Here is a 22664-nt window from a genome sequence, read left to right as displayed (position 1 = left end):
AGTTATTCAAGTTTCAGTTGTTTTCAAGCATTGTGTTACTTAGAAAAAAGTACAAGGGCACAAAAATGATTCCATACTTCTAAACAATGCCCAAAATACTTAATAGTACATAGTACAATTTTACTCAACAAGAGCTGTCTGTAGGACAGCACGCTCGACTATTCTAAGTGCTTGATAGTAAAAGAGCCTTGATAATGTTAAATTTTTTAAGTTCACAAAAGGGCTAATTTTTTTTTATAAATTCATGTTATAGGTCTTAGAGAGAGTCTAATTATACAGAATTGGCTTGACTATTTGGAAGGTAATGTCACGAGGGTTTTTTATTGAGTATAATAATACTAATTACCTATGAATACATAAATTTGACAGAAAAGGTACAAAAGCTTGTTATTAAGATGTTTTATCAAGTAAATCACTGCTTTATTATTATGAATGCATAAAATTGTCCCAAAAAAGGCACAAACCCTTCAGTAGTTATTGAGATAACAGCTTACAAGCAAAACTTTACCATGAATTTCTAAGTTGAAAAAGGGGAGAAAAATCAGCCTAAATGCAAGATAGAATTATGGATCTTTGTCAGTGACCTACAATTATGACCCTAAATGCATATGTGAAGTTTTAAATAAATATCTTTAATAGTTATTGAGATATGTAAAACTTGCATGTAAACATTAACCAAGAGACTAAGTAGAAAAGGGGATATGAATCAGCCTTAATGCAAGATAGAGTTATGGAAATTGGTCAGTGACATACAATTATGCCCCTCCAATTATGACCCTAAGTGCATGTGTAAAATTTCAAGTAAATATCTTTGAAGATTTTTAACCTTTAACCAAAATTTCTGTTTCAAAGGAGCAAATAATTCTGCAAATATTGCAGACAGAGTTATGCAATTTTGCAAACTGATGAACATTGTTATTATAAATAAGAATTTTAAATTTCAATTGAATATCTCAAGCAATAATTGAGATATTTGACTTTACAAAAAAACTTTAACCAACATTTCGAAGTTCCAAAGGGGCATAATTCTGTCAATATGGTAGGCAGAGTTATCCAACTAGTCAATCTGATGTACATTGTTACTATAAATAAGTATTGTTAGTTTCAATTGAATATCTCAAGCAATAATTGAGATATTTGATTTTACAAAAAAACTTTAACCAAAATTTCTAAGTTAAAAAGGGGCATAATTCTGTCAAATTTTGTAGGCAGAGTTATCCAACTTGTCAATCTGATGTACCTTGTTACTATAAATAAGTATTGTAAGTTTCAATTGAATATCTCAAGCAATAATTGAGATATTTGATTTTACAAAAAACTTTAACCAAAATTTCTAAGTTAAAAAGGGGCATAATTCTGTCAATATGGTAGGCAGAGTTATCCAACTTGTCAATCTGATGTACCTTGTTACTATAAATAAATATTGTAAGTTTAAATTGAATATCTCAAGCAATAATTGAGATATTTGACTTTACAAAAAAACTTTAACCAAAATTTCTAAGTTAAAAAGGGGCATAATTCTGTCAATATTGTAGGCAGAGTTATCCAACTTGTCAAGCTGATGTACCTTGTTACTATAAATAAGTATTGTAAGTTTCAATTGAATATCTCAAGTAATAATTGAGATATTTGACTTTACAAAAAACTTTAACCAACGCAGACGCCGACGCGGACGCTGACGCCGACGCCGGGGCGACTACAATAGCTCTCATATTCTTTGAATAGTCGAGCTAAAAACAAGGGCAACATTGTGGCAAAATACGCCCGTCACAAAACTTTTGACAGAGATATGAGCATTATAGATATGCATATAGGAGATATGCTCTGGGCAATATCTGGAAAATATCTGGATATTTTATCATCTCTAGTGACCTTGACCTTGCAAATATTAACCAAAATTACATGTGTCACACTTGCAGTCATGACAGTTATCATTGGTTACAATCCATCAATAAATGAATGACTAAATTATCCCCGTAAACAAACTTTGACTTCTCTATGTGACCTTGACTTTGGTAGCTTGGACTAGGATTATGTACACAATAAGCCTCACAATGGTGAACATTTGTGCCAAGTAACATTAAAATCCCTCGATGAATGTAGAAGTTCGGCTCTGAACAAACATTGATGTGACCTTAACCTTTAACCTAGAGACCTGGTTCATGAATGATGACTAAATGGTCCGAATACACATTTTCATCTGAACTTTGACCCCTATGTGTGATATTGACCTTGGCTGCAAGGACCTGAATTTTGCACATCTCACAATGATAAACATTTGTGCCAAGTTATTTTGAAATCCCCCTACGCATGTAAAAGTTTTGCTCTGGACAAGCATTTTTCAATGACCTCTAAGTGTGACCCTGACCTTTAACCTAGAGACGTAGTTCATGCACATGACACTGCTTCTCATAGTGGTGAACATTTCAAAGAATTTTCATTAGAATCCCTCTACATATGTTAGAGATATGTTCTGGATAAAATCTTTATATTTTATCATCTTTAGTGACCTTGACATTCATCTTTACCTTGACCTTACAAATATTAACCCAAATCACATGTTTCACACCAGTAGTCATAATAATGACCAATTGTGTTTTAATCCCTCAATAAATGATGACTTAATGGTCCGAATACACATTTTCATATTTTTATATGATCATTGACCCTATTTGTGACCTTGACGGCAGGGACCTGAATTTTGAACGCGACACTCCGCCTTACAATGGTGATCATTTGTGCCAAGTTATATTGAAATCCCTTTATGCATGTAAAAGTTTTGCTCCAGACAAGCGTTTTTCAATGACCTCTAAGTGTGACCTTTGACCTAGAGACCTGATTCATGCGCACAACCTGCTATTCCTAGTGATGAACATTTCTATGAAGTTTCATCAAAATTGCTCCATGTGTGTAGGAGATATGCTCCGGAGAAAAATCAGATGCGGCCTGCCCAGTCTGCCTTGGGGGAAACTATAATATGACCCGTTTTTCAAACATGTGTATAAAAAATTCTTAGTCAAACAAGAAGCATTATTTTGCCAAATTCATGACATATGTAATATTCATTTTGCATACAAGTGGAAACAAGCGTCATGAATAACTTAAGAAATGCAACAAAGGGTAAACTTAAACATAACAATGACATGAGATCAGAATTGTGTAACCAAGGAAAAATATTCAGCATTAAGACTAGTTTAAACTATCATAGCTATTTCCCTTTGACCAGTTTAGTTTAAGTACAAACACTGTTTATTGTTTTGTAGTTCCTTAAATTTGTTCTTTTTGTAGAAAAATTGTTTTAAATTGCAAGTCAACCAAGTGAACAACAGCTCTACTTATTGGGCTTGCCAGCTCTTTACACATCTTTTCTCACATAATTTGCAGTTCTATAATGCAACATACTCGCCCTACTGTAATGAGATTCATCCCAATTTTCAAACTAGAACTCCGCGAGTCGGATGTGTCGCCTTGTGAACAATATAGTTTAGGAGAAATGGCCAGGACAAAAGTGAAATTTGAAAATCAACAAAGGGCAATAACTCAAAAAATATGAAATGCAGAGCAGCAGTTTCTGTGCACTGCACTTCTTATCAATAAGATCTATCATCCTATTAAGTTTCAAGTCTAAAGCTTTTATAATTTATGAGAAATGGCCTGGATGAAAATAAAGTTTCAAAATTAACAAGGGCAATAACTCAAAAAATAAGAAATGCAGAGTACCAGTTCTTGGGCACTGCACTTCTTCTTAATGAGATCTATCATCCTATGAAGTTTCATGTCCATAGCTTTTATACTTTAGGAGAAATGGCCCGGACAAAAATAAAGTATGAAAATTAACAAAGGGCAATAACTCAAAAAATAAGAAATGCAGAGTACCAGTTCTTGTGCACTGCACTTCTTCTTAATGAGATCTATCATCCTATGAAGTTTCAAGTCCATAGCTTTTATACTTTAGGAGAAATGGCCTGGACAAAAATAAAGTATGAAAATTAACAAAGGGCAATAACTAAAAACATAAGAAGTGCAGAGTACCAGTTTTTGTGCACTGCACATCTTCTCATTAAGATCCATCATCATCCTATGAAGTTTCAAGTCCATAGATCTTATAGTTTAGGACAAATGGCCCAGACAAAAATAAAGTGTGAAAATTAACAAACTCAAAAAATAAGAATTGCAGAGTGCTGGTTCTTGTGCAATGCACTTTTTATTAACAAGTTCTATCATCCTTTGAAGTTTCAAATCCATAGCTTTTATAGTTTTGGAGAAATGGCCCTGACAAAAAAGTAGGAATATTAACAAAGGGCAATAACTCTAAAATTAATAAGCGCAGAGTACCGGTTCTTGTGCACTGCACTTCGGGTCATTGTAAGAAGTATGCATACCAAGTTTGAAGTCAATCCGACTTATAATGACTGACTTATGCTCTGGACAAGCTTAAGGGGACGCCGACACCGCTGACAAAAGTAACCCCTATATGTCGCCTTTTTGAAGGCAACACAAAAAGTACAGTAAACAATTCGCAATGACTCACAGCTTTAAGCTAACACCCTGACCAATGGATGCTAAATTTGCAATGACTTACAGGATCATTGGATGCTAAATTAACAGAGTGAGAAAATGCATGGGCTTCAGAATATGTTTGTTTTCCTTGTTTGTTTTACTTATGGGACCAAGACATGCACTTGTTATGCCTTTTGACTAGTTATGACATGTAGAATCCAGTCAAGGTGTGTGATTAAGGAAGTCAAAACAAAGAGTCTCACAACTGGTTCAATTCAAACTCAAAACTTGCGGATAAAGAGTCTAATTAATGCTATATACCTAAACCACCCTCTCCTACATGTAGCTGTTAATACTTTCTTCAACACTACTAACTAGATAGTTGTAACACTCGGGCAAAACTTCAAAAAAAAAAAGTGTTTACATAATCTGAAAAACAAAATTACATAAACGACATGTTTATTAAGGCCCAGCTGCATACTAGAATAATATCGTTTTCTTAAAAGACAATAGATATACCTTAAATACTTCAAATTTCCAACGGAAACCTTTTATATTCTTTAATTTACGGTCTATCATCTTGGTCGCTCTGAAAACCATCTTGTCCTTTTTGCCTTTTTCCACTTTAGGAAAGAGTTGCGTCCCCTGTTAACTCTTCAACACCAGACATGTTTGCAAAGAAAATAACACACAAATATATTTACACAGTAAAAATGTCGATGTAAGTTCTTTTCTCAAATTATCTTACATCATGACAAAGTTATTCTTAACAAAATAAATAATGGCAAAATTAGTAAATGTAGTATTTTTCAGTGATGTCAATTTCAAGTGGCTTAATTCGGATAAGCACATGGTTTCGAACATGTGTAACCTTGCAATATTTACAGTATTATAATCTTAAAGAAAAAAATCTCTTTAATATTTAAAATCTTCCCCACCCTGTTTAAAACGAAAATATTGTTTTTATCCGTGCGAGCTGTATACTTTCTCTTTTTAACTGTTTAACTAGGAAAAGAGTCAACTCGGCCGGCACGGGTCAACTCGGCACGGGCGCCGGCACGGGTCAACTCGGCCCACTTTACAAAATATATATAACGTATTTACTTTGCTTTGCATGTTGTTAAGGTAAAATGAATAATAAGAATATCATATTATTATATAATTATACATTGTACTTCTGCCGAAATAAAGTATATTTAGAAAACAAAGTTATTTATTTGTGTTTCAGATTCGATAAAATTAATATACATATAATAAAAATGTGTTTCCTTAGATGCATTTTGTTTGTAAAGTAATTTTCAAAAAAAAAAGAAACAAAAACTTGTTTACTTTATATCATGAGCTTCTAATTGATTGCAGGTGGTCACTAATCAAATTTGAATTCATGAATGTCAATGAGTCAATCATAATTATCACCTAATTAATCGATATCCTTAACATACACATTGATTGATAATAACAGCCCATGACAATAGGAGTCCTTTAATGTCTTTTACCCATTTTTAAAAGTGGGCCGAGTTGACCCGTGCCGAGTTGGAATAGGGCCAAGCTGACTCGGGGGCCGAGTACGTTTTAGGGCCGAGCTGACCCGGATTTGTTTAACTAACACTTCTGTATCAATTATGAATTAACCTTTAATTTTAACTCTCACAAATATATTACTGCCCAGCAATTTGTGCGATTTAGAGCTTTTTATTATATAGACAATGGTCACCCTTCACAAAGACAGACATCTTTGTAATATCAGATTGTAAAATCGGTCGGTCCGTATATTGAGACTAACAAATACATGTACAGTATTTACTTTTATCAGTTTTATTCACCTTTACATTTCTACGTCCCTGTGAGAGGTTTGACATTAATGGAAGATAGATAAATAGAATAGAGATGTTTACCACGGTCTATATTCTATACAGTATATAGTACTAAATTTTCCCTTGTGTCTGAGAGGTTGCCTTTATTAAAATAGTTGAGGCTTCAGAATTGCAGCCAGTGTTTACCTATTTTCTAACTGGTACAGAGATCAGTGTGAATTATTACACTTTTTGACATATTTGACTTTTTAGCCCCAGGAGGTAGACAATCATTATCTTTACATTGATCTTTAGTGGAAAATACTCATCCACTGAACAATCAAAGTTGACCTGTTATATCCTTTACTGTTTGTCTGTCAAGTTTGCTAAAATATTTGTTTGCCAAAAAGGGGCAACCAGGACTAAAATTAGAATTACATTTCAATAACTTCTCACTTGCGAATGAATGCATTAGCAAACTTGGTTCTACAATCAGATAGTTTACTTTCAAGCTCAAGCATATTTGCTTGTTTTCAGAATATGGGAATACAATAAACTTAAAATCACTCATTTAGGATTTAGGATTATTTTTTATTTAACCTAGAACGGCAAGTTGGATTTTCCTTAAGTTCTACCTGTACCAATGGCTTCATAATTTACACACTTACTAATCCATACAAAGTATATGATCTGGGCAAGTTATATAACTATGGCTTCCATTTGCACCAAGTTATGGCCCTTTTCAGCACTTAGAAAATGAATAATGGTTAACCTAAACCGGCAAGTTGGAAATATCTTATGTTCTATCTGAACTAATGGCTTAATAATTTTCACACTTACTTATCAATACAATGTACATGATATTGCCAAGTTATATAAATGTGCCATCCATTTTCCCAGTAATTTCCCTTTTTATCACTTTGAAAATAGGACCTTGTATGGTTAACCTTTTCCGTCAAGTTGGATTTATCAAAAAATTTCAAATAATTACTTAATTTATTTAATGATATCTTTCATATTTGATAGGTGGATACCTTTAACAGTCCTCTAATTTTTTGTGGCGTTAGGGGTCTCTAGGTCAAGGTCAAGGTCACTTGTGTAAAAAAATAAATCTAAACATTTCTGCTCATACAGCCTTTATTTTTAAGTTAATGTCTTTCATGTTTATAATAGTCATACCAAGGGAGGTCCTCGTCCTTTTCCTTTAGTAAGGGGTCAGTTGGGTCAAGGTCACCAGTGCTAAAAATAGATTTTTACACTTTTGCTCATACAGCCTTTATTTATTGACAGATTTGTATTATAATTGGTAGGAAGATAACTTACATGGTATTCTTGCTTTGGATGGAGTTAGGGGTCAGTTGGGTCCAGGTCAACAGTGCTAAAAATAGATTTGTACACTTTTGCCCATACAGCCTTTATATATTGACAGATTTATTTCATATTTGGTAGGAAAATAAGTTGCATGATATTCTTCCTTTGGATGGAGTTAGGGGTCAGTTGAGTCAAGGTCACCAGTGCTAAAAATAGATTTTTTACACTTTTGCCCATACAGCCTTTATTTTAAATATTGTTACTGACAAGAATCTGAGCCGGGGGCATTTGTGTTTAACAAACACGTTCTTGTTTTTCAATTGATATCTCATCTTAAACCATTTCACCAGCTTTCAGAAAAGCTGTGGTACAAAAATATTTCGAGACATTTGTGACACAGATATAAATATTAAAACTGTAAGACATGAAAGTGCCATGCCTTTTTATATTGCAAATTATTGATAAAGACCTTGTCTTACTTACATTTGTATATATGAATTATAAAGGATATAGTACTGTATTATACTATTGCAGATTATAACTGTTCTGTTATACAGTTACAAGTGATGGTCAGTTGAGGTATTTAACTGTAAGGTATGAGTACGGAAGAAAATACATTAAGCTACTTGTGGCTGCAGATTGAGAAGCTTGATATAGAGTACTGGAAATGGGTAAGTAAGATATGGAAGAAAAATGTAGTACATTAAATGTAGGAATTGAATATGCCTTGATTTTATTAATAAAATTATAGATTGCAGTGGCGGATTCAGGCCCGGGCTTCAGGGCTGCAGCCCCCCCCCCCCCCCCCAGCTTGGCCCTAAGATATGTTTACCAGCTGGGCTGGAACATATTTTTTGTCAGTTTCAAACTTTATTGGCTGTAGTGTACTCCCTTATCAAAACATTTATTGCTGTCATCCAGTTGTTAATCTCCTGCCTGGGGGGCTTGACTGACTTCAATGTTTAAACTGCATAATTGATTGGTTAATTACTTTCCAAAGGTCTAATGAAATAAATAGTCACAGATAGTGGCAAATAGATATGTTAAAAAGTACACCATATTAAACTATCCTTTTTTTCCATTTTCTTAAGGAAAGCCCGCCCTTTAATTAATAAATTGAAAATTATTATTTGTAAATTAAAAAGCATGAAGATAATATTAAAGGAATTGCATTTTAATAACTAAGAAATTAACTAACTTAGATTTTTATCAAGATGAAAAGATTGGTCATTTGCTTTTAGTATCTTTTTATGACAGTTATATTCTTTTTAATTTAAATTGTACTGACCTCTGGATCAGTACCGTATATTAACGTTAATACCTGTCCGGATTCATTGATGGAAAAAAATTCTTATTGAATATTAGTGTTTGAAATAATGTTTTTGCACAATAGAAAGGCAGTATTTTAATTCCACTTTACTTTGGAAAATCCTCTATTATTCAGATGAGTAAATTGATCAAGTGCTTGAAATTATTTTTATCAACGGTAGCGCATACAATGCTTACTACTAAACACCAGGGGAATTCTATTTGAAAGACCTTATACATACAAAATACTATGTGATGTAAAATCATCAAAAGGTACCATAAACAGCACTAGAAAGTCAAGGAAATAACACCATTTTCAACCTCATATTTCAAAATTTTCTCAGTCTATGGGAGGGGACACCTCTCCCAGGCCCACCCCAATTACATATATTTTTTCTTAATTCCATACTATATCATATACACATATATAAGCAAAGTGGTGCATTGCCACTCATAAGATGACATATAAAACACATCAAATAGAAATTTTTGATGCTGGCCCGATCTTAAAACAAAAGTGCACATTTTTTCGCCTGTTACGTTATTTTTATCAAAAACTTCCACCCATATGTCAGCCCCACCAGGAAACCATGTTCTGTATCTGCCCCTGGATTGATAATCAGAAGGGTTGGATACAAAATGGTAATGAAATATACATTTAGCTATAAGAAGTGAATCAACTTGTAAAATTTTTACATGTAACTATATATCTAATATTAATTAATGAAAACAAACTGTGTGTGGTTAATAAATTTTTGTATTTTATTCAATTAATGTGTTTATTTTCAAATTGAACACAAATGTAATATATAAACTATGTACAGTTAATGGTTATTCAATGGAATCAGTTTTGGATACAATGACCATGAAATCTGTTTTAAGTTTTTTAGTACAGTTATATGCAGTTTTATTCAAAAACACATGTAATAAAATGATATGGACTTATTATGCTGTCTTTAACATTTACCTCTAAAAACTTTTAACATGTGTTTGTTTTATGTTTCAGGTAGCATGGATGATATATCCAGTTATCATATCTTTCTTGTTGCCGTTGATAATACCAATATGTTTATATTGCTGTGCAATATTTCTCCATGTTTACCAGTATAGAAGAAGGCTACGAGACGCTTATGCTCAAGATTTTTGGGGTGGCGCTAGAAATACTGTAGCTGTATTCTGGGAGGCACAAGGCAGAATTTGGCATGGTGAGTTATACAATTTGTTGTCTGGGTAAAATGGAAGTTATAGAACACATTTTATGTTTTAAAAAATGAAAACAAAAATCAACAAAGAGGATGTTCACAGAATGTAGCCCCCAACATCATCCAGTCACCCAGGCAAGCATTTAAGTGTGTAGTAAACCTAAGAAATACAAGACTTTGCAACATATTTATGCATCAAATATTCAAGAACATTGTATTCTTAATTGTCCTAAGATGGTTCTAACATGTGTAGTTTTGTTGAATATCAAACAGTCTAAGGCCAAAAATGATAGTTAAGCTTGGGACTAATTATGATGTACATCAGCTTTTTTCTCATGTCTGATATCACAACATTAATTTAGACAATGGTTGATTGAATTATAAAACCTTTTGTAAGTTCTTGTTTGTTTAAGGTTGCACTGCACAAGTCTTCAAAAATACTTTCGACCAACTGATACTTTTAAAACAACTCAATTTGTAATGCATGTATGAAAACAAAATGTATATGAATAAACAATGTTAAAGAATTTTGTGTTGAAATTTGTCGAGACACTATCAACATCTAGCCAACACTATATATTACAGGTTATGAGATAGTCGGGTTAGATAAAGTACCTGACACAGGTCCAGCTATGCTGATATATTACCATGGTGCTTTACCTATAGACTTTTACTATGTGATGGCCAAATGTCTTCTAGAGAAACGACGGCAAATACATGCAGTTGGTGACAACTTTCTCTTTAATATACCAGGTACTTGTTTCTAGAGTCATAATGTTGTTAATTGTTTCAAAATAGATATTGGTGTGCGACTTTTCTTTTTTAAATAAAGACTTTTATCAATTTTTGTAGTGAACCTTAAATTCTACAACTTAGAGAATTCAAGAGTAATTAAAGTATATAGTAAGATGTTCAACTATTGTAGATTATTTTAAAGATAATTGCTGCAAATGAAAGATGTATGCCTGATTACCTGTAATTATAATATACGTATATAATACATGTATATCAAAATGTAAAAGTGATAAAAACTACATGTATACAAATATAACAAGAGTAAAGTCAGAATGAATTGACTCCTGTCAGTGCCAATATATCAGATAAATGTAACAATTACTGATACATCTATACTTTATATAGCTTATACCAAAAGAAACTTTATTATTTTTTCCTGCTATACATGTATATATTTAATTTTTACATGAATTCTATATTGATGTTAGGTTTCCGTCTGATGTGTGAAGTGTTTAATGTAAGTCCTGGAACTGTACACAGCTGTGCTGATATACTCAAGGAAGGTCATGTATTAGGTATTTCTCCAGGTAAGTTATTATATACTTCAATAATTTCAGGATTGGTGCTAGAAATTTTACAATAAATATATAAGCCGTGCCATGACAAAACCAACATAGTGCGTTTGCGACCAGCATGGATCCAGACCAGCCTGTGCATCCGTGCTGTCTGATCAGGATCCATGCTGTTCACTTACAGACCCTATTACAAGTAGAGAAACTTAAAGCGAACAGCATGGATCCTGATCAGACTACGCGGATGCCCAGGCTGGTCTGGATCCATGCTGGTTGCAAACGCTCTATGTTGGTTTTGTCATGGCATAGCTCAATGATATATTTTTACCACATCATTTCAACTATCATTGATGTTGTTATTGAACATATATTTTTTATCTATGTAGCATATTGAAGTGCCAGGTACAATTTCATATTCATCATATATAGGAGTAAGACTGATTTGTATTAAGATATTTTCTGAGTTAGTTTACCTGAAATAGATATCAATACAGTGGCAACATGTATTAACTTGTTGGCAAAACTTAATTAAATTTATCTGTGAGTAAATAAAACATAAACAGAAAATTGTTATTAGTTGAACACAGGCCAATTATCAGTAAATTTCTCTTACTGTAGAACACAAATATTTTCTTTTCATCATAATGCAGAAAAAGAATTAACAAACTGGCATGCGGATGATATTAAAGTTATAAATTCTCCCTGTAAATTGAATATTGCTTTTATGCTCTTTGTTATATGAAGAACAATGTGTATTATTATTTACTGTATGAAATGTTATGATGTATATAATTATATTATATAAGTTATAATTATATTATGTAAGCAGATTCCGATTTATTTCAAAATGTGTATTATTATTTACTGTGTGAAATGTTATGATTTATATAATTATATTATATAAGTTATAATTATATTATGTAAGTAGATTCCGGTTACATAATAACACTTTAAACAGTATGTAACTCTACATGTAATTCCAGGAATAGTTAAATACATGTAATACAATACTGGTGAGGTATAGAATTCTGATAAATGTGCATGTTAAGACATTTTATTGTATGAGAATGAAATAAAATATCAACTAATGTCAGTTTAATGACAAAATCTCACATGTTATGGTAACAGGTATGAAATTACCTGGAAATTACAAAATATAATCCCTTTATAGCTTTAAACTACAAATTATAGATTACATGATAAATGCCACATGAAGTATATTTCTAGGTGGTGTAAGAGAGGCCCTATTTGGGGACGAGTATTACAGAGTAATGTGGGGTAACAGATCTGGGTTTGCCAAAGTTGCTATACAGACCAAAGTTGTAAGTTTATGCTGTCTTACTTACATTCTAATGAGGAAATGTAGTTGTGGGATATTCATTATTTTTATGTAACTATTCAGCTTCACTGAGATAGGCCCTAGGGTGTCTGTGACTGAGTGATTAATGTTGTTGACTTAAAACATTTTGCTCCTCACCTCTGTGAGTTCAAATCCTGCAAGCAGCTGTGGATTCTTACAGAATGTTGGTGATTCTACTCAAATGCCCGTTTATCCCAGAAAAAAGCAAATGGCACTATGAAAAATTGGGCTCCAAAGTTGCAGAAATCATGCACTGAGTGGTCTTTCCTTTTCACAAGTTAAAAGTGCGTGAAATATCACCCCATTTCGTAGTATTAAGGCCTTTTAGTCACCTGTGGGGTTCATTGGCAACATTTTAAAACAGCCCCAACCAAAAAAATAAGAAAATGCACGAAAGGGCACCTGAGGTCTTTCTACACCAGTAAAGCTGGAAAATTGCCATGACATTTCCTGTGTTGGTGCAACATAAACCATAATTTAAAAAAAAAGAAGCTTACTGAGAATGTAGATTTCAAAGGTAGGCTTATGTGATGATTGATTTCTGGTCAAGAACTAGTGTTAGTGTTAGTTCAGAACTGTTCACTTATTAAGGGAGAAGATGTCTAAGCGGCCAGATAACTCAGTCGGTAGAGCCGCTATATGGTATTCCGAGGGTCAGGCTGCAAATTTTTCTCACCCTGTGACATTGGCGCCCAATGTGGGGCCGTGACTTAATATAGCTCAGAGTTTAATTATGCCCCCCTTCAAAGAAGTGGGGCTTTGCATTTGTCTCTCTGTCGGTCGGTCCGTAAACCAAATGGTTTCCGATCAATAACTAAAGAACACTTAGGCCTAGGAACTTTTAAAGTTGGTATGATGATTGTTCATGACCAGTAAATGACCCCTTTTCATTTTGGGGTCAAGGGGTCAAAGGCAAAGGTCACATTGACCTTTCTAAGTAAACGTTTTCTAATCAATACCGGTAACTAAAGAACGCTTAGGCCTAGGAACTTCAAACTTGGTATGATGATTGTTCATGACCAGTAGATAATCCCTACTGATTTTGAGATCAAGGGGTCAAATGTTGAAACAGTTTTCTATCAATAATTGTACAACCCATGGACCGTTGACCTTTAAACTTCACAGATGCATTGCTTTTGGTCAGAGCATGACCTCAATTGATTTTTTGAGACACCAGGGGTCAGAGGTCAATATTACATTGACCTTATAGGTAAAACGCTTTCAATTTCTCAACAACTTATGGGCCCTTTACATTCAAACTTCACAGGTGCATTGGTCTTGACCAGTAGAAAACCCTTAACCCTATTGATTTAAGGTTAAAATGTCAAAGTCACATTGACTTTGTACGTAAAGACGGTTTCCGACCAAACTAAACAACTCAAATTGCCTTGGTTGATTTTTTTATTAAACTAAAATGCTTTGGTTTACACATTTTAAGGTATTAAGGAGGCCTTCATGATTCATAAAATTTATGCACATATGATTTTGTAAGATTTGTGAAAACTTTGTCATAAAATTGCTTCTTACAACCTTTACGATCACAATTACCTAGTGACAATTCAAGACCAGTAGGTAATTCCTATTGATATTTTGGTCAGTGGGTCAAAAGTCAGTCATCATAACCTGACCACATGATTAATTGGCTGCCGAAAGGGGGCATTCATGTTTTACAAACATATCTTGTTCACATTGCTCTGTAACTCTGTGAAATTCGAGGACGAATTTCAATATAGCAGGAGAGTATGTCATGGTTCAGAACTGTTAACTTTTTAGGGGAGATGTGTAAGTGGCGGGATAGCTCCGTTGGTAGAGCCGCGGTACAGTATTCTGAGGGTCCTGGGTTCGCACCCCGGTCAGGCTGCACATTTTTCTCACCCTGTGACATTAGAAATGGAATATTGTTATCACATTTGGTATTTTACTTTTTTGTGGATGCTTTGGGGCTCCTTCGGTCAGGATAATTGTTCCTAAAAATAAGTCAAATGGTTTCCAGTTGTTGATACATACACGTAGTTATAAATAAGATATTGTAATAAAGGTTTGGATTTCTTTTGGATCCCAAAGATTAAAGATCAAGGTCACTGTTACTAAAAATAGAAAAAAAGCTCTTGGGTTCATAACTACAGTTAAGGGTGACATATTATAATCAAACATGGTAAATTGCAAGCTTTTGTAGAGACCTCTCTAGCTGTTTCTGCCCATTTAGGGTCAAGGTCACATTTACTAAACATAGAAAAATGGTTTCAGGTAGTAATGCAGTATTGTTATAAGATTTGTATATATCAAGTGTGGAGACATTGCTTGTGCTGCTTTTTGGCCCCCTAGAGTCGAGATTCAGTGTAGTTTGTCTGCTAATTTAGTCTCAGAGAATTAAATCATTTTCACTCTTACACATATTAGCCAACGCAAAGAGTGAATCATGCTGTAACACTAACAACAGAAAAATACTGAGGACTCAGCCGTTGCTCAGATATCAATATTTGAAACATGATTTCATGTAAATAATTAGTCAGTGGTTTTGTTAAGACTTTATTTGGTCATAATTTACAATGAATGAGGTAAGGGCTTTTTAATTCTCTAATTAAAAGGAACTTTGATGTGTAGTTGTTGCAAAATTATGCTCAAGTAATTATTATACATTTCTTATTGTTGTTTATTTACTACTCTGCCATATTATCAGACGTAATTTTTACATTTCAGCCAATTATTCCAATGTTTACAATGAATATTCGAGAGTCATTCAGAACACCTGGATGGGGAAGAAGTATGTATATATATAGGATTAGCTTTTATATATCTTCTGTAACAATGAATAATTGTTTGTGATATCAAATAAACAATAATATCTTTATACATGTATAAGCTTAATTATAGAAGATTTCCTTTGACCACATTTGCTACATTTAAAGTATCTGGAGCGAAAATATACATAGATGGAGAAAGAAATAAAATAACTGTGTACGGAAATGTGTACTTGTACGTGTAATTGAATTCAGTATTGTACTCAACAATGTGTAATAACTACATAATATTGTCCTTTTAAGCTTTGCTTTAGAATGAATGATCATAAAGTTATGTTAACCTGTATTTCAAATTACAGGTTCATTGAGATGGTTGTATGAGAAGTGTCGACTACCTATTGTTCCAATTTATGGAAATTTTCCAGTCAAAATGACGTAAGTTAGAATTTTACTTTACAAGTTTTTCTTGTCCTTGTATCTTAAGATCTTGATGGGAAAAATTTGTTATAAAATTATATTTGAGTAAAGTGTGAAGATAAGAATTAAAAAAAGGATAAAATGTTAAGCTTCTAAATTGCTGTCCAATACTGGCATAAAATAGCAAAAATAAAATAAAAGATCTGTTTTATATTGGAATGTGCATATGTTACTGATGGAAAAAGAAAATGTTAGATGGTTATGTTTGAGTATTTAACCAAAATTACGCAGATTACACTGATATTCTTTTTAAACTATTGCCAGGGTTTAGAAGAAGTCCGAACTTTACTGAGTGAATATGCGTAATTGAAATCACTGGTTACGTTTCTGAATGAAATATATCATGTTGGCAATTTTCTCATTTAATGATTTTGTATTATAAGTTATAGTTCTGTATCTAACTTGAATATGCTTGTATTTTAATTCGGATGAACTGTTTTTTATAGAACGTATCTGGGATCTCCAATTTATCCATCAGAAGATATGACCGCAGAAGAATTAGCAGACAAGGTTGGTCTATATATGTTAATGTTTATTATATGACTACTTATTTCCCCTTGTTGCAATTGATCGAGGCAATGTCACATGACTGTTAATCGAAAGTGACATTTACTTCAACTCTAGATCACACTTCTGTAAACAAACTGCATCATAAAGTATGACACTAAATTTTAACCTCTGTTTTTAGAAACCAGTTGTTAATGACTTTATGAGATAAAGGGTACTAGCTGACTAAGACATGTGTCATCCCTAGCTACATTCAATCACGCTGGAATATTTAAATATGACTTCTCCATATTATCTGACTGAATTTTTTCTCACTAGGGTAGCAACAATTTGGTCAAACCTTTATTGCTATATAATGTGTTACATTCAACCAGCATATTACAACACAATGATTGTATTGAAAATAATATAAAACTAAAACTATGATTTATTATTGAAAATGTTAAAAGTTACTCAATATATTTACATTTTCATTAAAATATTTGGTTAGTAAAACGTCTTTATTAAACAATAAAAAGTGAAGGTCTTTGTGTATGTACAAGTGTAACTTAGTTGACTTTATAGGTCTGGAATAACCAAGCAAAGGAGCATTATTTTATAATAATATCCAAATGATACATTTTTATAGTTTTTATCAATATTTGAAATAATTATGGGAAATGTGCAAATTGTAAACCAATTCACAATAAAACAATTCAGATATATCTAATGTTTCATTGATGGCCTTTCATTTGTTTCAGGTTAAGCTTGGTATTGAAGATTTAATTAGGAAACACCAGAAAGTACCAGGCAATGTGCTAAGGGCGTTGTCAGAGAGGATTCTATGGAAGGAAAAAGTTAGCTAGAAAACTTATGTTGTTGTCTTGTAATGGTATTTCTTGTTTTCTGAATATTGCTGGCATTTTTTTTAACATTTACATATCTCATACTGTAAAACTGATCACTAATGAAGCAGTTAAAAAAACCATTTGCCTTGAAAATGTTTCCACTCCATTACTACATAATTCTTTGGCCTACTCTTTCCCAGCCATACAGATTAATGTCTATACTTCAAATTTATATGAATTATAGATTTTAAACAATAAACATGCACCATTTTTAGATGATCTCTATTTATCCTTGTTTTGATATTGAGGTTAAAGTATCAATTTTGAAAAAGTACTGGACATACTTTGTATGTGTATGCTCGGAACAATTTTATATGTAAACATGATAACCTGGCATATACTACTAGGAATAACTGGTTATGTTTGACTTTAATCTTTAGGGTATGTCTGCTACAGGAGTATCAGATTTAAAGAATTATTTAGAACTTTGTCTGTTAGATTTTTGTCTTACATTTTTGGCCGGGTTGCATAGGTGCAAACTGGGGTTATAGTATGGTGAATGTTTTCTCAGCAACAACTTATCACAGCCTCTTGATATTTTGTTTACAGCATTAACATGTGGTCTTATACTGTGGGATTCAATTTCAGGTCCGTCTCTCATGATCCACTTCCTGTTTGCAGACTTAGTTTAATTTTTAGCTCACCTGTCACAAAGTGACAGGGTGAGCTTTTGTGATCGCTTTTCGTCCGGCGTCCGTCCGTCCATCGTCCGTCCGTCCGTCGTCCGTCCGTAAACTTTTGCTTTAAATGACATCTCCTCATAAACCACTGAGCCAATTTCATCCAAACTTCACAGGAATGTTCCTTTGGTGGTCACCTTAAAAATTGTTCAAAAAAATTTAATTCCATGCAGAACTCTGGTTGCCATGGCAACCGAAAGAAAAATCTTTAAATATCTTCTTTTAAAACAACCCTAAGAGCTAGAGCTTAGATATTTGGCATGAAACATCTTCTAGTGAGTGTCTACCAAGTTTGTTCAAATAAAAGCCCTGGGGTCAAAATTGGCCCCGCCCCAGGGGGTCATTGATTTTCCCTATATGCATATAGTAAAAACTTAAAAAAATCTTCTTTTAAAGAACCCAAAGAGCTAGAGCTAAGATATTTGGCATGAAACATCTTCTAGTGAGTGTCTACCAAGTTTGTTCAAATAAAAGCACTGGGGTCAAAATTGGCCCCGCCCCGGGGGTCATTGATTTTCCCTATATGCATATAGTAAAAACTTAAAAAATCTTCTTTTAAAGAACCGTAAGAGCTAGAGCTTAGATATTAAGCATGAAACATCTTCTAGTGAGTGTCTACCAAGTTTGTTCAAATAAAAGCCCTGGGGTCAAAATTGGCCCCGCCCCGGGGGGTCATTGAATTTCCCTATATGCATATAGTAAAACTTAAAAATCTTCTTTTAAAGAACCATAAGAGCTAGAGCTTAGATATTTGGCATGAAACATCTTCTAGTGAATGTCTACCAAGTTTGTTCAAATTAAAGCCCTGGGGTCAAAATTGGCCCCGCCCCGGGGGGTCATTGAATTTCCCTATATGCATATAGTAAAACTTAAAAATCTTCTTTTAAAGAACCATAAGAGCTAGAGCTTAGATATTTGGCATGAAACATCTTCTAGTGAATGTCTACCAAGTTTGTTCAAATAAAAGCCCTGGGGTCAAAATTGGCCCCGCCCCAGGGGGTCATTGATTTTCCCTATATGCATATAGTAAAAACTTAAAAAATCTTCTTTTAAAGAACTCAATAAGCTAGAGCTAAGATATTTAGCATGAAACATGTTCTAATGGGTGTCTACCAAGTATGTTCAAATAAAAGCCCTGGGGTCAAAACTGGCCCCGCCCGGGGGGTCATTGATTTTCCTTATATGTGTATAGCAAAAACTTAAAAGTCTTCTTTGAAAAAACCCAAATAGCTAGAGTTTAGATATTAAGCATGAAACATATTTAAGTAAATATCTACTAAAGTTTGTTCAAATAAAAGCCCGGGGGTCAAAAACTGGCCCTGCCCCAGGGGTGTCATTGTTTTTAACTATATGTGTATAGTAAAAACTTTAAAAATCTTCTTTTAAAAAACCCAATGAGCTAGAGCTTAGATGTTTAGCATGAAACATCTTCTTATGGGTGTCTACCAAGTTTGTTCAAATAAAAGCCCTTGGGTAAAAATTGGCCCAGGGGTTGGGGGGGGGGCCTATAATACAGGTGAGCGACCTCAGGGCCATCATGGCCCACTTGTTGACATTAATGGTCAATGGTAGGAAATTTTCGTAACAGTTTTCTCAGCAAATACCTAGCACAGTCTCTTGATATTTGCTATACAGCATTAACTCATGGTCCTATAATGAGGAATTCGATTTCAGGTCTGTCGCTCATCCATTTCCTGTTTGCTGACTTAGTTAAATTTTCAACATCAATGGTCAATGCTAGAAAATTTTAGTAACATCACAGCCTCATGATATTGGTTTACAAATGCAACCCTGCCTTTTTCTGTCTTTGACCCATTTTTTTTTTTTTTTTCATAATTCATATTTTTTGTAGGGCCTGTTATCTCATCCCTCCACACCTAATCAGCCCACTGGTTATATGTCTCTTCTTTTTTGACCTGCCTGTAAATGGTTCACATTAAAACACATTTATTTAATGAACGGGTTAGTGTCTTTGTATTAAAGGTTTTGACCTGCTATATTTTTGTTAGCTGATTTTTTTTGATAACACAATATTTGATAGCAATTTTTAGAGAACTTATGTGAATATTGTTTAGACTGATAACATATTAACCAGAAATGTTTCAAATGAACAGATTACTATTTAATCTATTTTTGATACATGTATATCTTTATATTATAATTTATTCATTGGCATAAGTTGACCCGAAGTGCAACACAGTGTTAGTCATATGATAATTATGTAGATTGTATACAGAATAAGTTCATTTAGTGATTTACCATCATGTTTATGAACAGTTTGTTCACAAGTGCATTTCATTCACAGTTAAATTTGTTTATCACCATTTATTTAAAATGTGCTAAGTTATTAATATGGACATATGACTTCATAAGAAATGTGTTCATTTACTTATATGGTACATATGACTTCATTAGTTATGTTCTAAGTTATTTATGTGTTATATTGTAGCTATGTATTCATTAGTAATGTGAAGTTGTATATGTGTTAAATGGTACATATGACTTCATAAGTGATGTTCTAAGTTATTTATATGTAATGTGGTATATATGACTTCATAAATAATGTGCTAAGTTATTTATATGTTATATGGTGCATATGACTTTAATCAAAAAATGTGAAAATTTCTTTATGGCTGTTTTTGAAACCCTATGTCTTCTTTTAGAAATGTGAAGTTGTAAAAGTGTTAAAGGGTTTAAAATTGACTTCATAATGATGTTTTTTAAGTTTTTTAAATATTTAAATATAGTATTTTTGTATTAAGTTTTCCCATTAGTAATGTTTTGAAATTTTTTGGTTTTTAGGGGATAAAATTTGTATGATTTTAAATTATTTAATTGTGTTTTATGGTTTATAGGGTTCTTCATTTTTTAAAATGTTGCAAATTTTATTTAGGGAAACAAACGATATTTTATTTGTTTCAATTTTTTTCTTTAAAGCATTGTAAGTTCAGGTTGCATAAGGGGCCAAATTATTCTTACTTACATGTAAATGTAATTTATGTTTGTGGATTTTAAGTTTATAGGGATTGCTGTCTTAAAGATTGAATGAATTTATCAAAATAAAAACAACATTAACTATTATTCCTTATCAAGGCTGTAATAATTAGTATTTCTGTTTTATATAGATGGGGTTTTTTTTATGCCCCCACAATGTGGGAGCATATAGCGTTGCACTTGTCCGTCCGTCCGTCAGTCCGTATGTCCCGAAATCTTGTGAACGCAACTCCTCTTAAACCGGACCAAATTTAACAGAATTATGGCCCTTTGTTGATTTTTAGTTTTCAACTCGTGGCACATGTAGTCCAAAAAATATTTGACCTAGAGTCATAAGATTGACAGAACAGTGGCGTGTGGGGGCATCCGTGTCCTATGGACACATTTCTAGTTTTATTCTAGACCAATTACTATTAGTTATTATAATTATACAAATGTATGAATATAAAGAAGTACTTGTGTTTACAGGACACTCTTATTTCATGTTTATGTAATAATACAGCAGAGACCAACTGTCAACAGACATAACTAAGCTTATTTCTCATTGTTTAATATCTTGATAGTATTTACAATAGTGTACATTGACTAAATCTTCTGTCTGCAACGTAAAGAATATTGAAGAAAGTGAAGCACCTACAGTAGTATATATCTAGATGTCTCCAACCTTCATAAAATTGTTACAGTGAAGATAGTCACTAATTAAGAACCAAAGGAAATAAATGATCCTCACATTTGTCCTTTCATTGATAATAACACCTGCAACAAAGACTTAATTGTTAATGCTTCCGCAATTATTTCTATGTTGTATTGATAGTGGAACAGAGATACACTTCCATCGAGACTTGTACAAGATAAATTGTCCACAAGCATTGTATATATGAAATGTATTCTCAACAGTAAAAGAACTGTACATGTTATATGTTGAATATTTACTTCAAGTGATAAAATGTGTGAATATAATTTATATTACACCAGTAATTGACTTTGGTTGAATTTGATTTTGTCTTTAGGTCAGTATAATTTTATGGAAATGTAAAACACTACTGCAAAACTGCATGGATATAATTTATTGCATCACTAGCTTTGCCAATGCACTTTTAGTGCTGCAACATTAGTACTGCAATATTGCAAGTGCACATAAGCACTCAATTTGTGATAGTCTATCATAGTCTTCCCATAATGCATATTGTAATTGCATTGCAATTTAACCTCGTTTTTCTGGTCAGCTTAAAGTCATTGTTTTGAACTTCAAACCTTTTTAGCTCACCTGTCACAAAGTGACATGGTGAGCTTTTGTGATCGCTTTTCGTCCGTCGTCCGTCCCTCCGTAAACTTTTACTTTAAACGACATCTCTTCATAAACCACTCGGCCAATTTCATCCAAACTTCACAGGAATGTTCCTTTGATAGTCAACTTTAAAAATTGTTCAAAGAATTTAATTCCAAGCAGAACTCTGGTTGCTATGGCAACCAAAAAAAACCCCACAAAATATCTTCTTTTAGAAAACCGCAAGAGCTAGAGCTAAAATATTTGGCATAAAACATCACCTAGTCGGTGTCTACCAAGTTTGTTCAAAATAAATGCCCTGGGGTCAAA

The 22664-nt window shown here is 33.1% G+C and overlaps 1 protein-coding gene across 1 annotated transcript; it reads left to right on the top strand.

Annotated features, from left to right (window-relative positions):
• The first annotated feature begins 5106 nt into the window (after nucleotides 1-5106).
• On the top strand, nucleotides 5107-19557 carry LOC132758321 (monoacylglycerol/Diacylglycerol O-acyltransferase-like). The gene is made up of 10 exons (XM_060749898.1): nucleotides 5107-5221; nucleotides 8139-8275; nucleotides 9919-10117; nucleotides 10700-10867; nucleotides 11338-11436; nucleotides 12649-12743; nucleotides 15482-15545; nucleotides 15882-15957; nucleotides 16446-16509; nucleotides 17247-19557. Exons 2-10 carry the CDS (start codon nucleotides 8201-8203, stop codon nucleotides 17349-17351), a joined length of 945 nt encoding a protein of 314 aa, XP_060605881.1. The 5' UTR covers nucleotides 5107-5221; nucleotides 8139-8200; the 3' UTR covers nucleotides 17352-19557.
• The last annotated feature ends 3107 nt before the right edge of the window (nucleotides 19558-22664 follow it).

Source organism: Ruditapes philippinarum, unplaced genomic scaffold (genome assembly GCF_026571515.1).
Source record: "Ruditapes philippinarum isolate M1 unplaced genomic scaffold, ASM2657151v2 ctg667_1_1_1_1, whole genome shotgun sequence".
Taxonomy (NCBI): domain Eukaryota; kingdom Metazoa; phylum Mollusca; class Bivalvia; order Venerida; family Veneridae; genus Ruditapes; species Ruditapes philippinarum.
Note: the sequence above shows the minus strand (reverse complement) of the source record. Positions and strands in the feature narration are given on the sequence as shown.